Source organism: Phocoena phocoena, chromosome 12 (assembly GCF_963924675.1).
Source record: "Phocoena phocoena chromosome 12, mPhoPho1.1, whole genome shotgun sequence".
In the NCBI taxonomy this organism is placed as follows: Eukaryota; Metazoa; Chordata; class Mammalia; order Artiodactyla; family Phocoenidae; genus Phocoena; species Phocoena phocoena.
The window spans coordinates 27,727,826-27,744,610 of record NC_089230.1 but is presented as its reverse complement, the minus strand read 5'-3'; the positions used below and the strand labels follow the sequence as shown (position 1 = coordinate 27,744,610).

The window sequence follows — 16,785 nt, the reverse complement described above, 5'->3', positions numbered from 1 at the left end:
TCGGCTGTTGACCATTTTATAGCTTTCAGTGCTGTAAGTCTTAATTATTTAGGGGCAATAACATAAAGAAGAAATCTTCTATGCCACAACAAAGACAATGTCATTCTAGAGGTGAATCAAGTCGTTAATTAGAGATGACTCGAGTAAGACTAACTCATCACAGAGGTCCACAGTTATAAATAAATGCTATAATCTGGACGAATCCAAGAATAAGTACCAAATGTTCTATATTGGATGTTTTTCAATTATATCCTTTGGAACTAGATTTTCTTTAGTTTCAAGGACTAACAGTCCTAGAATCAAGTTATTCTTACCAAGGCACACATTTTTCATTTAATTTGGGTAACAAACCTGTTTTAGCCTTCTTCTTTTTCAGTTTGGATTTTGTGTCATCTTGCACATTGTCTTCTACATTTTGTTCCTTTGAGCTTATTTCATCATCCTGATGAGAATCTGAAGTAACTGCTCCAACTGGAGATTCCTTCTTTTGTTCACCTCCAACTGGGTCATGAGACGTGATCAACGTACTGCAAATAGAACCCAAGTTCAAGCCACAAAGTGAGCAGTGAATAGAGGCACAGATAATCCTAAAATCAGTATTATTTCCTACATTTTCTTACACACTAAAATGGTTGGCTGCCAAACTAGGTACTATGTGTACTCAGTTGCGCCTGGTGATACATTATATACCCCATGAGCCACATTAAACTCACCTCTAAACTCCAGGGAAAAGTGAAATTGTATTTTATGATCGATGGATCTGTTTTTACATAGGATTGTCAAATCATCCTCACTCTACTGCCAAGTAAATAAATGATGAACAAATTTCTAAATTACTTTATTTAAAAGCAAAAAAAGTGTTCTAATTTTGGTTGTTCTGTTTTCAAGAGGCTTCAGATAGTCAACTTTTGATTTCTATGTAAAAATTAATTTCTTGTGTTTCCCAATGTTTGGTGTGTCACTGCATTTTCAGAAGGCTATTATTACAATTAAAATATGCATCACATGAACTACTAAATGGCAAGGGGGGGCAGCCTAGAAGCATACTGAGTTGTAAAGAGAAACCAGCCTATTAAAGTTTGTGATTTATCAAGTAAAAAAGAAATCTGCATTTAATAATCAAAAATTGACTTACAATATATTTAGTCATATTTCAAAAAAAGAGGTTGAGAAATAAAAAGAGTAAAGAAATGTTTCAAACTAGTCATTCCAGAAAGCCATGTTATTTTATCACATCATCAAATATTATTATTTAAAGAGAACAATTACCCTTTGTATGCTGTTGTCATGTAAAGCATGGTTTTATTTAAAACTCATGAACTGATCTTACTGAGTATGACTTACACTTCATAATAGATATGGTAGTTATGAGAAGAAATAGGATTTATGGTATACTGTAGTAAGCAGCCTTTAAGGTGGTCCCCAATGATCCCTGCCTCTTGATATTCATATCTTTGTGTAATCTCCTTCCTTGATTGTGGGCTGGGCCTAGCGACTTACTTCTAATAGACAGAATATAGGAAAAGTAATTGGTGCTACTTCTAAGATTAGGTTCCAAAAAGACTGTGACTTTGGTCTTGCTTTTTCCCTCTCAGAGCCCTTGCTTGGGGGAAGCAAGTGGCCCTGTTGTGAGTAGCCCACATGAAAAGGTCCATGTGGCAAGGACCTGATGTCTCTGGTCAAAAGCCAGTCAGGACCTGAGACCTGCTAATGGCCATATGAGTGAGTTTAGCAGTGGATCATCCAAGTCTTCCAACAGCTGCATCATTTGGCAGATCTTCCCCCAGCCAAGCCTTGAGATGACTGCAGCCCCAGCTGACATCCTGACTGTAGCCTGCGAGACCCTGAGACAGAGGCACCCAGCTAAGCTATGCGCAGATTCCTGAGGCACAGAAACTGTGAGACAATATATGTTTGTTGTTTTGAGCTGTTAAATTCTGGGGTAACTTTTTAATGCAGCAACCGATAATTAATTCATATACTAACGTGTCCCTGTTAGCAACTCTATTTGCCCTCTCTTTGCTACAACTGGTTGTCTAGCTTTTGATAAGAAGGGAATGATTTTTAGATGAGGACATTAAGGGAAACTGACCCTGAATGCCAGAGAATAGTCAAATACAGACTGTTCCCACGTCAAGTTGTTTATCCAGATGTAGATTATGAAAAACAAATTTAATCACAGTAGTTAAAAGATTTTTTTTGTCTTGTTTTCCCCAAGGAGAGACATATAAATATGAATATAATCACAGATGCTCACATTGTATATGTAAGCATATATGTATAAGCATTTGTATATAAAAAAAGACTAAAGGAGGGCTCCCCTGGTGGCACATTGGTTGAGAGTCCGCCTGCCAACGCAGGGGACAAGGGTTCGTGCCCCGGTCTAGGAAGATCCCACATGCCGCGGAGCGGCTGGGCCCGTGAGCCATGGCCGCTGAGCCTGCGCATCCGGAGCCTGTGCTCCGCAACGGGAGAGGCCACAACAGTGAGAGGCCCGCATACCGGAAAAAGAAAACAAAAAACAAAAAAAAAGACTAAAGGAATACAAAATTGCTAATAGTGATTATCTTTGTACAGTTGGATTACTTTTGTTTTCCTCTCTGTGTCTGTGTGTTCTACAATGAGTAAATGTTATTTGTAAACTAAGGGGAAAATGTTATTTTCATATATCCAAACAGGCATTTGTAGCTCAATAAAGGGGCTACTTAGGTTTCAATTATTTAATAAGCAGATGTGAATAGTTAGGGTAAAGACTCTTAAGGCAAAACTGCCAAGGTTCTGGCTCAGCTTCTTACTGGTTCTGTGACTTAAACCCTTCAGTTTCCTCACCTGCAAAACAGGATGATAATATTATTCCTTATAGGGTTGTTATAAGGGAAAAAGCATGTATTCCTTGTAAAGCATTAAGCACACAGGAAGGGGCCACATAAAGGTTAGCCATTAGTATTGTACTGGCTATGTGTCCAAAAGGAGGACTAAACATTTTCTTTGTGAAAATGTAATAGGGAAGAACCTTTTGTATTCTATTACAAGTTAATCACTAAAGGGATGTTACCTGTAAGCTTAAATTATACATAATGGCCCATCTCTGGGAGCCCTGCTTCCCAGGTAATGAGCATTAAGCTAAAATACCTTTGTTTAGCTCACAGGAAACATCCTGACCAGGCCCACCTGTGAATGACTGCAGGGAGGAAGAAATTAACATATCCCCTCTGGAGGCTCTGGAGGCTGATGGGAACCAGGAAGTGTTCGACTTTACTCCTTCCCCTTCTAGTATGAAAGGAGCCTGAATTCTAACTCAGGCAAGATGGTTCTTTGGGGGCACGATCCCACCATCTTCTCGGTTTGCCAGCTTTCCAAATAAAGCCGTCATTCCTTGCCCCAGCAACCCATCTCTCGATTATTGGCCTGTCATGTGGCGAGCAGTATGATCTTAGACTCAGTAACAAAACTACAGGTATCACTGAAAAGCTGAAAATAATAGTGTTTTTTTAAGAGGACATTTTATATTTATCAATGTAACATACCTTGTTTCAGATTTAGACAGGATTGGAACTTTCTTTTTTTTCTTTTTTCTTTTTTCACTGTTCAATTTGTCATCATACAATGAAGTATCTGAAGGAAAGGAAGTCTCTGAGGGAAAGTAAGCCAACTGCTCCTTGAGTTTCTTTCGGATTTTCTTCTTAATCTCCTTTGCCATTTCTTCAGCTACTTGGAGCTGGTATACTTGCATCAGTTCTTCCTCATCTAAACTATTTTCTCCTTCCTTGGCCTTCTCACTTTTCTCACGAGTGACACCTGGCAGTGGCTTGGTCCGTGCTTCCTGGGGTGTTGCATCCACCTTCTTCTCAGGAGTTTCCGGCTCCACTTCTTGTGTTGTCACCTGGAGTGCTGTTTTTATAACCTTTTTATTTGCCGTTTCTTGCTTGTCGTCCTCCACAGTAACATCATTATCTGGATCTTCAGTTGCTGGCTGCGGATCTCTTGGTCTGTTTTTAGTGACTCGCATGTTCTTCCCTGGGTTCTTAGTGTTAGCAGCACTTATATCATCACTTTTAGTTTCTCTGATTTTCTGAAGATTGCTTCTGACTGCATCAAGCTAGGAGAAGACGATACAATAACAAAGTTTCAGCTAAGCACAGTTTAGTTACGTGAAGATAAAAATAATGACAAGTGTTCCACAATGTGTAATACTGGGAGGATTATTTCACTTTTTACTTGAGCACTGTGACACCATTCTATGGCATCTGATGAGCGTTTTCCTAGTTATTCTCCCAGCGTTAGATTAGCAATCTTGAGAGTAACTTCAGGTCAAATGAATTAACTAGTTAACAAAGGAAAAAGTACTTAATGACTTTTCAGAAGTGAATTAACTGCTCAAATCTCAAATGCTAGCTTCCTCTTTGGCAGAATGATCCATACTCTAATCTAGATATTTGTGAAAATGCTAAAAGAGCCATGGTTAAACCATTTCATGTTTCCCAATAGAAAACACACACGGGTCATTTATCTTGCTTCATAATTACATTCAAAAACCAAAGGTTTATAGCTCTAGGATTACTCTGCAATTAGTCCAAATGTATCACTGAAAATGCTGCTAAGTATTAAATATTATCAAGTTAGATCAAATGACAGGCTAAGCATGCACTTGTACCTCTTTCTACAAACAAAATTATTTAAAATGAGAGATATTTTTAATAGACAATCAGGCTAGAAATCAAAACCGAATGTTACTAGTAATGAAATAAACATTTTGAGAAATTCCCCAAGGATAAAAAAAACCAGGCAGGATTAGATCTAGTAAACTACCAGAGAAAACCACAGCACATAGGAAAAGACTTCTCCAGAGAAAAGGCTGGTTCTGGAGAAGCTGAATCAAGTAATTCAGGAAGAGGGACAAGCCTGAGGATGACCAATTGAGGAGTTGGGAGGGACAGCTCTGTCTTCCTCCTCCGTTCGTGTTACATGGTGACTTTCACCCAGAGACCAAAGCAGCTGAATACAGAGATATGGCTTCATGTTTTAGGTAGGTACAACCCTCACCAACAGCAGAAGCAGACTATGTTGAAAACAACCAACAGACAGGAGAAAAATTTTCAAATACAAAGATGACTAACAACTAACAAACACGGAAGGAAAGCAGCACAATGAAGGAAAAGCCACCAAATCCAATAAAACAGAAAAATTAACAAGGAAGAAAAATAAATAGTGTAAATAAAATAATTTAAAAGAAGTGGAATTAATATAATGAAGAAATTCAAAAGTATGAGATAAAAAAAAGTAGATGTTAGAATTAAAATTTCAAACAACAGAAATAAAAGCTTAAGAGATGTGTTCAAAAACAGAAAGGGCGGGCTTCCCTGGTGGCGCAGTGGTTGGGAGTCCGCCTGCCGATGCGGGGGATGCGGGTTCGTGCCCCGGTCCGGGAGGGTCCCACATGCCAGGGAGCGGCTGGGCCCATGAGCCATGGCCGCTGGGCCTGAGCGTCCAGAGCCTGTGCTCCGCAGCCGGAGAGGCAACAGCGGTGAGAGGCGTGCATGCCGCAAAAGGAAAAAAAAAAAAAAAAAAAAAAAAAAGGGCAAAACCGAAGTGCTATAAGATGGAAGCCAATACCAAAATGAAGAATTCTCCCAGAAATGGATGAGCTTACCAGTGAAGACTGAAGTTCAATTTTTGAAAATCCTCATGTTTAAAAGTGGTTAGAAAATATCTAATATATGTGAAAAGGTGGGAAAATGCTAGAAGAACTAGTAACCCATTATATATCCAATATTTTACCATCTCCAAGATGCTTCTGCTTACCTAAAATATATTTCCAAATTCTATCTGTTCTTCAAGGATAAATTCTGAATCCATATCCTCAAAAAAATCTTTCCTAATCAAATCTAATAAAAATATTTTCTCTCTTAAAAAAAGTTTATTTTCACATGTTCTTTTTCTAGAAGCAATATATGCTTAACTTAAAACAGTAAGAAAACAAAAAATTAAAAATCGTTAAAAAATTCAGAAATTACTTAGAAAAAGAAGACCCAAAGTTCAATCCTGGGTTCCCTCACACAAGGAAACTCATTGCTAATCTCTTCAGAAACTTATTTTTGTTGTTTTTCTATGAACACAGTCATACCTAATAACCTTGAATTTCCATTATGTCAAAATGGGGCAAATGCAAATTTCTCTATTTTCTTGGAACCAGAAACGTAGTGGCAATCGATAAAAACTGTGAGGACACTCCAATAACTGGAAAAAGATAACCAAGAATTAGAAATAGAAAAAAGAACTATGGTTTTGAAAACAAAACCCTGGGGAAGCTAAATAGATGAGGCTCAGTTTATTTATTTATTTACTCTCTTCCACTGATCTGTCAACCTTTGTACTAATAACATCATTTTAAATACAATTCCCAGAGCATCTGTGGTAGCATCCCAAAATTCCATTGCACTGAATTGATAGTTTCATTACCTTTTAAATTCCTGTTTTTGTGGTTTGGATTTCCTTTGTCTTGCTAACAACTTCATGAGATAGTGTTTACATTTTCGAGTAGTTTATAAATTTTAAACTTTTGTTACTGATTTCTAGTTTTATCATACTATAATTTAAAAAGATCTACTTCATGGTATTTCATATTTCATGGATTATCACTGAATTCTAAAGTGTCCGAAATACGTTTGTTCATGTTCTATTATATCTTTGCCCATCCTTTTATCTTTACCGTCCGTGCCTCATTTAGGATTTTTGCTTTAGTTTGTTTTTTAAATCCACTTTTTGAGACATAACAATAAATTATGTGAAGTACAGTAATATTCACCAGTTTTACGTGTATACTCAAATGAATTTTGGCAATGTATACAGCTGTGACACCACCACAATCATGATGTTAAACATCCATCACTCCACATGTTCTTTTACAAAGTAAACTCCTACCCCTCTATGTCCTGGCCCCACTCAACCACTGATCTGTTTTCTATCACTGTAATTTTGACTTGCCTGGAATTTCATATAAATGGATTCATATAGTATATAGCTTTTTGCGTCTGGTTTCCTTCACTCAGCCTAAAGCTTTGGGATTTATACATGTTGTGGAGATTATAGTAATTTATTCCCTTGCATTACTGAGCAGTATTCCATTGTGTGGAGAGATACTACATTTTATTTCTCCATATACCAATTAATGGACATTTGAGTTATTTCCAGTTTTGCATATTATATGTCTTCCTTTCTCGAGTGAATACCCACTAGTGGAACTGATATACTATATGGTCAGTACACATTTAAGTTCTTAAACAACTGTCAAACTGCTTCCTAAAGTGGCTGTACCAGTTCACACTCCCAAATGTATGAGTTCTAGTTACTTAACACACTTGTCAGCACTCCACATTGTTAACTTTCATCTTTTTGTGTTGTAACAGGTGTATAATGGTATCTCATTTTTTAAATTGCATTTTCCTAAATACTAATGACACTGAGAATCTTTACACGTGCTTATTTGCTATCTGTATCTCTTCTTTGCTTAAATGTTCAAATCTTTTGCCCATTTTTGTAAGGCTGTTTCACATCATTGAGTTCTGACAGTCCTTAAAATGTCCTAAATACACTTTATCAGACAGTGTGTTGCAAATACTTTCTCTCAATTTATAATTTACTTTTTCATTTTCTTGGCAATGTTTTGAATTTTCACAAAACCCAGTTTATCCCTCTTTTCTTTTATGGTTCATGCTTTTGTATCCTGAGAAATCTATTTATAACTGAAGGTTACCAAGGTTTTATCCTGTTTCTTCTACAAGTTATATAGTTTTAGCTCTTATGTTTTTTAGGTCGTTGATCCACTTCTATTTAATTTCTGAACATGATATAGTCAGTTTGTAATACTGTATACGTATATCTGATTGTCCCAGCACCATTTGTTGAAAAGATTGTCCTTTTCCTCATTTTGATGTACCTTGGCAATTTTGTCAACAATCAATTGACCATACACATTTGGGTCGATTTCTAGAGTCTCTTCTGATCTATGACTTACATATCCACCTTTATGAGAATACCAGGTTGTTTTGGTTACTAAAACTTTACAAAGAGTTTTGAATCAGATGACAAAATTCCTTTGACTTTGTTCTTCCTTTGCAAAATTGTTTTGGCTATTCTAGGTCTGTTGTTTAAATTTTCAAATAAATTTTATAATTATATTTTCAATTCTTAAAAGTCTACTGGCATTTTGAATTGAATCAACAGATCAACTTTCAGAGAATGGATAATAATAATCTGTCAATAATTATTTGACAATAATGATTCTTTCAATCCATGAATATGGATATCTCTTTATTTGGTTTTTACTTTCAGCAGTTGGGGGATTTTCAGTATACAGGTCTCACATATTTTTTGATAAATTCTTCCTTGATTGCTACATATTTTTGTTACTACTATAAATGATATTTTAAATTTTAATTAAGTTATTCATTACTGGTATAGAAATACAATTGGTTTACACTTGGACTTTATATTCTGCTAAACTCATTTAATAGTTCTAACAGCACCTTTTAGAGAGTTTGTCAACTGCAGATGAGATTCTTTTACATCTTCACTTATGATCTTTATGCTCTTTTTAAAAAATTGCATTATTGCATTAGTCAGGGTCACCTGCACAATTATGAATATGCGTGGTGATGTGCTCAAGCTTAGGGCAAAAGCTTTCAGTTTTTTACTTTTAAGTACAATTTTACCTGTAGGTTTTTGTAGATGCCCTTTATCAAGTTGAGGAAGTTTCCCTCTATTCTTTTTGTTTGTTTAAGAGTTATCAGAATGGGTGATGAATTTTGTCATCTTTTTATTGCATTTGTTGAGATGATCTTATGGTTTTATTTAATCTTATGATATGGCAAATTACACTGACTACTTTTTTCAAATGTTGTGATATATTCCTGAGATAAAGCCCACTGGTCACAGTGTATTATCCTTTTTATATAATGTAAGACTGATTTCCTAACATTCTGTGGAAGATATTTGCTCTAGATTCAAAAGGGATACTGGTGTAGGTTTCCTGTAATGTCTTCATCTGGTTTTTGTTTCAGGGTACTTAATAACTGCCCCCAAAAAGAGTGGAGAAGTAGTCACTCTTTTTGCATAGTCTGAGTTTATATAGAATTATTATGATTTCTTAAATAATTTGGTAAAATTTATCAGTGAAGCCAGCTGAGAAAACTAGCCACCTGGTTTTCTTTGTGGGCAGGTTTTTAACCACAGACACATTTTTTAAAAAGATATACAATATTCAAGTTATCTGTCTCTTTTTGAGTGAGCTTTGGTAGTTTGTGTCCTTCAAGTAATTTATGCATTTCTTCTAAGCTGCTAAATTTATTGAAATGAAGTTATTTCATACTACTCCCTTATTATCCTTTTAAGCTCTTTAACACATCTGCAGTGAACCCCTCTTATATTCCTAATATTGGTAATTTGTGCTCATTTCCTTTTTTTTCTAATCAGTCTGGTTACAGGTTGTGCAGAAAAGGGTTAACTCAGCAGCCCTGATTGCTCAAATCATTCAGATCCCAAAACAGGCCTGTTTTCAGGACCAGCCCGTGGCCGGCTCCTGGGAACTGAGCTCTGAGCCCTTGGAATGTTGTGCTTGATAAAGGTGAATAAATACATAAATCAACTAAAGGATATTATTAACAGCTAGAGAATCTAGAATATTTTCCACCCTTTAAAATTAATTTAACACAAACATTTTCACAAGCTGTCATTCATAAAAGAAGTTATTGCCTCTATTAAATACCAGTTATTAGGATAAAATGAGATAGGAAAAAATAAAGGAATGAAATCAAGGTGATATAAAACTGACAATGATAATGAACAGAACATGATTTAAATTTCCCCCTTTAAAAGGCAAAAATTCAGATGCATCTTCAAAATTAATAATAGCTACAGTTTGAGTATTTATTCTCTACTTAGCAATTTATATTTACAGTAAGTCCCCTACATAAGAACGAGTTCCATTCTGAGAGTGCGTCCAATTTGTCTCTTAAGTCCAACAAAGTTAGCCTAGGTACCCAACTAACACAATCGGCTATATACCGCTGCTTTTACGCTTACTTCTAGACATCCTGGGCTTGAAATAAAGATACTGTACGACTGTACCCTATACAGTACTGTAAAGTACACAAAAGCACAACCACTCGTAGAGGATGCACACACGTGACAATATATGCCAGACACATGAATTAACTAACGTGACTGGACATGAACGCACGTTCGCATCTTTGAAAGTTTGCAACTTGAAGGTTCGTATGTCAGGGACTTACTGTATTTGTTCTACCTATTACTGCTGAGTATCAAACCACTCCAGACTTAGTGGTATAAAATAATAAATCATTCATTATGCTCTGAACCCAATATATTCTCCTTATTCATCATTCCTCTCATCTTTAGTTTCTGATGCTTTGATTCCATAATCCATCACTTCATTCATCACTCACCATTATCATGTACTTTCCATCCATCACACCTGTCTGGAAAAACTCCAGGTACTATTCAAATTAAGTGACTTTCATCTCTATAACTATAACCAGGCTGTTGAATACTGCTGGAAGAACCACTTCAAAACTTGGCACTACTGTAAACATTTAGTCTACAAATTCAACTGAGACCTCAAAGCTATGGACAATTCTTCTATGCTGCATAATCTGTTCATATGCACTCTTCTGTGGCTATTTCAAACTTCCTTCACTCACCTCTGATGTCCAGTACTGTCACTTATTGACTCACTTTCACAGATAAAAGCCATTAAAAGGGAAGCTGCGGGCTTCCCTGGTGGCGCAGTGGTTGAGAATCTGCCTGCTAATGCAGGAGACATGGGTTCGAGCCCTGGTCTGGGAAGATCCCACATGCCGTGGAGCAACAGGGCCCATGAGCCACAACTACTGAGCCTGCGCGTCTGGAGCCTGTGCTCCGCAACAAGAGGCCGCGATAGTGAGAGGCCCACGCACCGCGAGGAGGAGGGGCCCCCGCTTGCTACAACTAGAGAAAGCCCTCGCACAGAAACGAAGACCCAACAGAGCCAAAACTAAAAAAATAAGTAAATAAATAATATTTTTTTAAAAAAAGGGAAGCTGCTTGGTAGCAACTTTCTGCTACCAAGTCTACAAATTTTCATGCACCCCAAATGACCTTTTTCTTTTCCTTCTCATTATAAAGAGGTGGGTTGAATTATGGTTTTCTCCAGATATATAAACCATAATTTGAAAAGATAAATGCACCCCAATGTTCATTGCATCACTATTTACAATAGCCAGGACATGGAAGCAACCTAAATGTCCATTAACGGAGGAATGGATAAAGATGTGATACATATATACAATGGAATATTACTCAGCCATAAAAACAAATGAAATAATGCAATTTGCAGCAACATGGATAGACCTAGAGATTGTCACAGTGAGTGAAGTAAGTCAGACAGAGAAAGACAAATATCATGATATTGCTTATATGTGGAATGTAAAAAAAGGCTACAAATGAACGTATCTACAAAACAGAAATAGAATTACAGATATAGAAAATAAACTTATGGTTACCAGGGGGTAAGGGGAGGGGGAAGGATAAATTGGAAGATTGGGACTGACATATACACACTACTATATGTAAAATAGATAACTAATAAGGACCAACTGTATAGCACAGGGAACTATAATGGCCTATAGTAATGGCCTATATGGAAAAAAATCTAAAAACAAGTGGATATATGTATAACAGATTCACTTTGCTGTACACCTGAAACTAACACAACACTGTAAATCAACTATACCCCAATAAAAATAAAAATAAATAAATAAAGAGGTGGGTCTTCTTGTGTTCTAGAAAACTTTCCTCTCCCGCATCATCAATTTCTCCATTATCTTCCAGCTATCAGCATTTAAATACCGGAATGCAATCAATATCATCTTCACAATATCCCTTTTTACAGCCAAACTTCCTGAAAAGGTTGTCTATACTTGTTGTACTGCTTCACCTTTCTATGAACCTTATATTAAAAAGCTTTGCTCTCTACCCTGCTAATAAACTTTTGAATACTCATTTGGTAAGCAAAAATACTATCTCTGGTTTCCAATCTGAATAGCTTTTAAAGTGTTTCTATATTTTATTAGTCAATGTTATTTTCTCTTGTAATTAGTTTTATTTTTCATGCCTTTTGCTCACTTAGAGATTTAGTATCTTACTATTTATGGCATTTATTTGTGGCATTTCTTTACATGTTAACAATAGGAATGGAACTTACTCATAAGGTTGCTCTGAAGATTGATAGGGTAATAACTATAAAACACTGAAAAGATCCTTCTAATTCCAGAATATAGATGTTCAATAAATGTTAACAATTATTATATATTATTGGCTATATAAAAGAGTATTAGATCTGTGGCTATTAAAAAAAATCACATATTTTCCTCAGTGAATTGGGTTTTAGTTGCATTTGTTTCTGACTCAAAAAAGTATCTTCTACGTCAGATTTATTCATTCAACAAATATTTAGTGAGTCTTCTGTGTGCAGACAGGGAATATTCTCGTTACTTGGGATGTCTCTCATTCCTTTTAAGATCAGAGTATCTTTCTACACTGGAAAACTGAACCAGTCCATTTCTATTTTCTTATTTAGGTATTTGTCTACTAATTTAGATTTTTACATTAACTTTTTTAAGATGTCTGAAGTGTAATTTAATGTGAGATAAAATGAGACTGTAACTGGCCTTTTCCCCCAGAAGCTAAAGCAACTCTATCAATACTAGTTCTTGTGTCATAGCTTCTTGAAACACCCGGCCTAAGAAACTTCTACATATTTAACTGGTTTCAAGGCTCAACCAGATATATATATTTTAAATCCTTCATTTTGATTCATGTCTCTGGAAATGGTACTACACATTCAACTAATCCATCTTCAGTAGTTTTCTTGTTTTTTTCAGGGAGGGAACACTAGAGCAATTCTTTGCTAATTCACATGCTCGCTATTGCCCTCACAACTGACTGACAATTTAGGCAAGTAGATTCCTTGGAACACAATTTTCCCCTAAATATTGTAGAGATATTGCTCCATTGTCTTTGGCCTTAGTGTCTTTAGAGAGAAGTCTGAAATGCACTAGATGTTTCTTCTTCTGTTTAGATGTTCCCAAAATTTATCTTTTTTTTATTACAGTTTTCAGATATAGTTCTCATCTCATAAAATTTACCTGAAATGCAAGATGTATTCATCTCTTCCTAGATGTTTTTTTAACCTCAGGAAGGTTTCCTCCTCGTGCTCTTTTTACTGTTTCTGCTCCACTAGTGCTGTCTGGGAACACTTACTTGTAGGTCAAGTATTTCTATATGTCCTTGTTATTTCTTATAGCTTTCATTTTAGTTTCAGCCATTTCTTCTCATGAACAATGCTTCATATTTGTCTGATACTTTACTAATTAAATTTTTCCATGGTGTCAATTCTATTACTTAGGCCTGAGATATAGTTTTAAGGAAGCAATGAAGAGAGAACGTGGAGCCTGTGGTTTTAAATCCTTATTCTACAATTCTTACACGATATTAAAAAATATGGCACAAAATTCGTATATGTAGGTTATCCCTGAACAGAAGGACTGCAGGTTGTTTTGATTTTACTCCAGTGGAAGAAAGTCTTTGAAATCTAATGAGTGAAAGTTAGCTCATCCATTCTGGTTATTTCTGCTTCACTGTCTTTGACTATTTTACAACTCAGTAGAGAAAGAGGGTTAACATGTAGAAAATTGATAGTAATACAAATGTTTCCTGTCCATAGCTATGTAAATGATTTCTATTAATACAATGCAACTGAATTTTGTCTGTTAGATAAATCTCTGTAAATTAAACCCATCTGAACTGGTTATAACATCTTACTGGTTCCCTCATTAATTAATGATTTAAATAAAATCTTTGTTATGTGTTTAAAATATATATATATATATATATATATATATATATATAAAGTAACTCCTACTTACTCTATTTCTGCCTATACAGCCCTGGCAAAGATGGTAAGTCGTTTTCTGTTCAGATGTTCATAAATTTCTCATATGCAAAATAAGAGCTCTAATATCTATTTTCATGATTAACATAAAAATCAGAAATAATATTTGTAAAACTCTTATCAGAGTGCCTGATAGACAGTTGAAAAACAGTAAAATGAACCTGCCATTATTACGAATTTTATTATGGCTTTCTCTTTGCCTAATTTTCTTATTTCAGCTTGCTTCCTTTTCAGGGTCAGCCTGTTCTGCATATGGGAGTCCTTGTTCTTGTTCTGAAGAGATCCCATCACTTCATGCCTTATTTAAAGGGGTCCTATTGGGCTGTGGTTAAGAGAATGGATTCTGCAGTCAGACTGTCAGAGTTTGAATCCTGGTTCTACCACTAACTACGCCACTAACTTTGGGTAAGTTACTCAACCTCTCTGTGATCTAGTTTCCCCATCTATAAATGGATATAAAACTTCATAATTTTATTGTTTGTATTGAAAATGAGTGAATATACATAAAATGTTTAGAAGAGTGCTTGAAAGATAGAGAGCACCATTATCTAGTAAATAAAAGCAGGTATTCCTCCTCTGCTTGCTAAAGTAAATCATTTCAAAAATAGTTTGTTTTCCAGGAATAATCCTCTTCCGTTGAGCTGAAAAATCTCTTCCTAAATATTTTTTTTAAGAATACTTATCTCTGAATTAAGAGACACCTTGAATGGCCTGGTGTGTGCCAAAAGAGGCTGAGTAGATTACATTTAATCACCTCCCACTTGTGTGTCCCCAACATCTAAACTGGACCTTGGATAAATGAACTTATCTTCTGCCCATTTTCTAGTTATCCATTTAATTTAGCATTCCTGGCCTAAACTCACCTTGTTCATGCACAAAAAGCCCAGTTCTGACAGTGAGAGAAAGTATGAGTTTCTACTTTGACTGAGTCCATAAAAATATTCTGCAGACAGTTGTGTCCAGGGTTCTTTCTGCTTTTGCCAAATGTACACCACCTTACTCAAGGGGAGGGCATATCCCAGTAAGCAATGCTGCATCGTCCGTATGCCACTCTTCCCTACCATGCTGCACACTGGTACACCAGAAGTGGCATATTCTATTTTAGAGCAGCATCCACTATGGGAGACCTAATCTGATCCATTCTGTCAGCAGTTCTTAATTAGTATGCAGTAGTACTGGTATACTATGAACCCCTCACATGTGTGCAGCTGCATTCTAGCCAATGCTATAACTTTTTTTTTTTTTTTTTGCCTCACTTGAGAATATAACTATTACACTGATGGCTGCCAGACAGTATTAAAATGAACAGGTCTCATGACAAAATACAGACTAGGGTAAAATATGCTACAAGTAAAATGTAGGATGCATATAACTCATAAAACTCCTGCCAAAGAAATGTATGTATTCTTTGTATCAATCACCAGGACATGTATGTACCAATTACCAGAACATGCATGAAGTTATTTATTTGTGTGGAGATTATGGTCAAAGAGGTAAAAGGTGCAATGGAAATAGCGAGATAGGTTTGAAGAGTGAATAGTGCATTAACTGGGATACTATTACAGACTCTATAATACCTTGGGAATCAGGTTGTAGTTAATTGCTGATTTGTTTAGTATTGCTTTGAGTTCTGTATTTTCAATCCCTTCAAGGGTGCTACCAAAAATTCTATCATTTGAAAGTATACCTCAAGTACAAAAGGATAATTATTTCTTTAAGGTTCCACTGATTTCTCCTGGCTCTGCTGGGTAGAATCAGATGAAGAAGTCTAAATAAAGATAAGCCATTAAATATCCGAAGTAAGATATTATTTCTTAAGTTCTTCACAATTCTGGGTTAAAAATCTTGGTTTTCTTCAAGAACGTGTAATATGGCTAGTTTTGCGTTTCCCTGTTATCCCTAATCACTTTAACCAGTTGGTCTGTTATTCTTGTAGGACAGCACTCAAGAACTCAATACTCAAAGAGTGAAGAGTGAGGCTGATTCTAATGCAAGCTTTACTTTACCACGTTATTGACCACAACACAGATTTACCGTTTTTAATTTCCAAAGTTCCTTGGAGTTTTCATATGAAAGTCATAATTTTATGCAGATGTACAAGACACCATTACCAAATGATCAGTTACTCACTGAGATTTTTTCTCCAGATTTGCCAATTTTTTTCTTCAGTTTTTTTCTTTCACGTATTAGATCATTGTGGGCCTTAAGCAATTCCTCAAAGCGAACTTTGGTCTTCACCTTTGCTTCACTCTCAACTACAAATGATAATGACTCATGTCATTTTCTATGCAACTCTATTATCACACATATTATGTTAAAAAATAAAACCCCCACAGCCTTGTAAATATCCGCATGAGTTAAAAGGATTAGTCCTTCTTTCTTAAAAACTTTTCTTTTGGCTTTGGTGACACCACACTCACCTATATCCATCTTACCTTTCGGGCTACTCCCTCTAAACGTTTCCTTTGCTAAGTTAACTCTTTACTTATGATGCACGGTAGTACCTACGACTGTTACGTGGCCTTAAGTCACTTAACATCTCTAAACTTCATTTTCCTTATGTGTAAAATCAGAATAATCCTATGTCAAAGATCATTTTTTCATGAGAAATGACTAGTGCTTTCCTGGCCAACAATCAGCCTTCAACAAATATTAAAAGCTGAAAGTTGTTTTCCCCTTTAAAACATAAATCAGATCATGCTAGTACCTTGCTTAAGACCCTGTAAGTTTCCCAGTTCACTTAGGACAAAATAAAGCAAGTCCTTCACATGCCCTAC

General features: G+C 35.8%; 1 protein-coding gene across 1 annotated transcript in view; it reads right to left on the bottom strand.

Annotated features, from left to right (window-relative positions):
* Positions 1 to 16,438, bottom strand: part of AHI1 (Abelson helper integration site 1) — a 186,024-nt gene extending 169,586 nt beyond the window's left edge. The window contains exons 1-6 of the mRNA XM_065888623.1: positions 16,429 to 16,438; positions 16,135 to 16,263; positions 13,739 to 13,780; positions 10,089 to 10,096; positions 3,528 to 4,099; positions 352 to 527 (exon numbers count right to left, since the gene is read on the bottom strand). Coding sequence (XP_065744695.1) covers positions 352 to 527; positions 3,528 to 4,099; positions 10,089 to 10,096; positions 13,739 to 13,780; positions 16,135 to 16,263; positions 16,429 to 16,438 — 937 coding nt within the window. The remainder of the gene's footprint in view (positions 1 to 351; positions 528 to 3,527; positions 4,100 to 10,088; positions 10,097 to 13,738; positions 13,781 to 16,134; positions 16,264 to 16,428) is intronic.
* Positions 16,439 to 16,785: the final 347 nt, after the last annotated feature.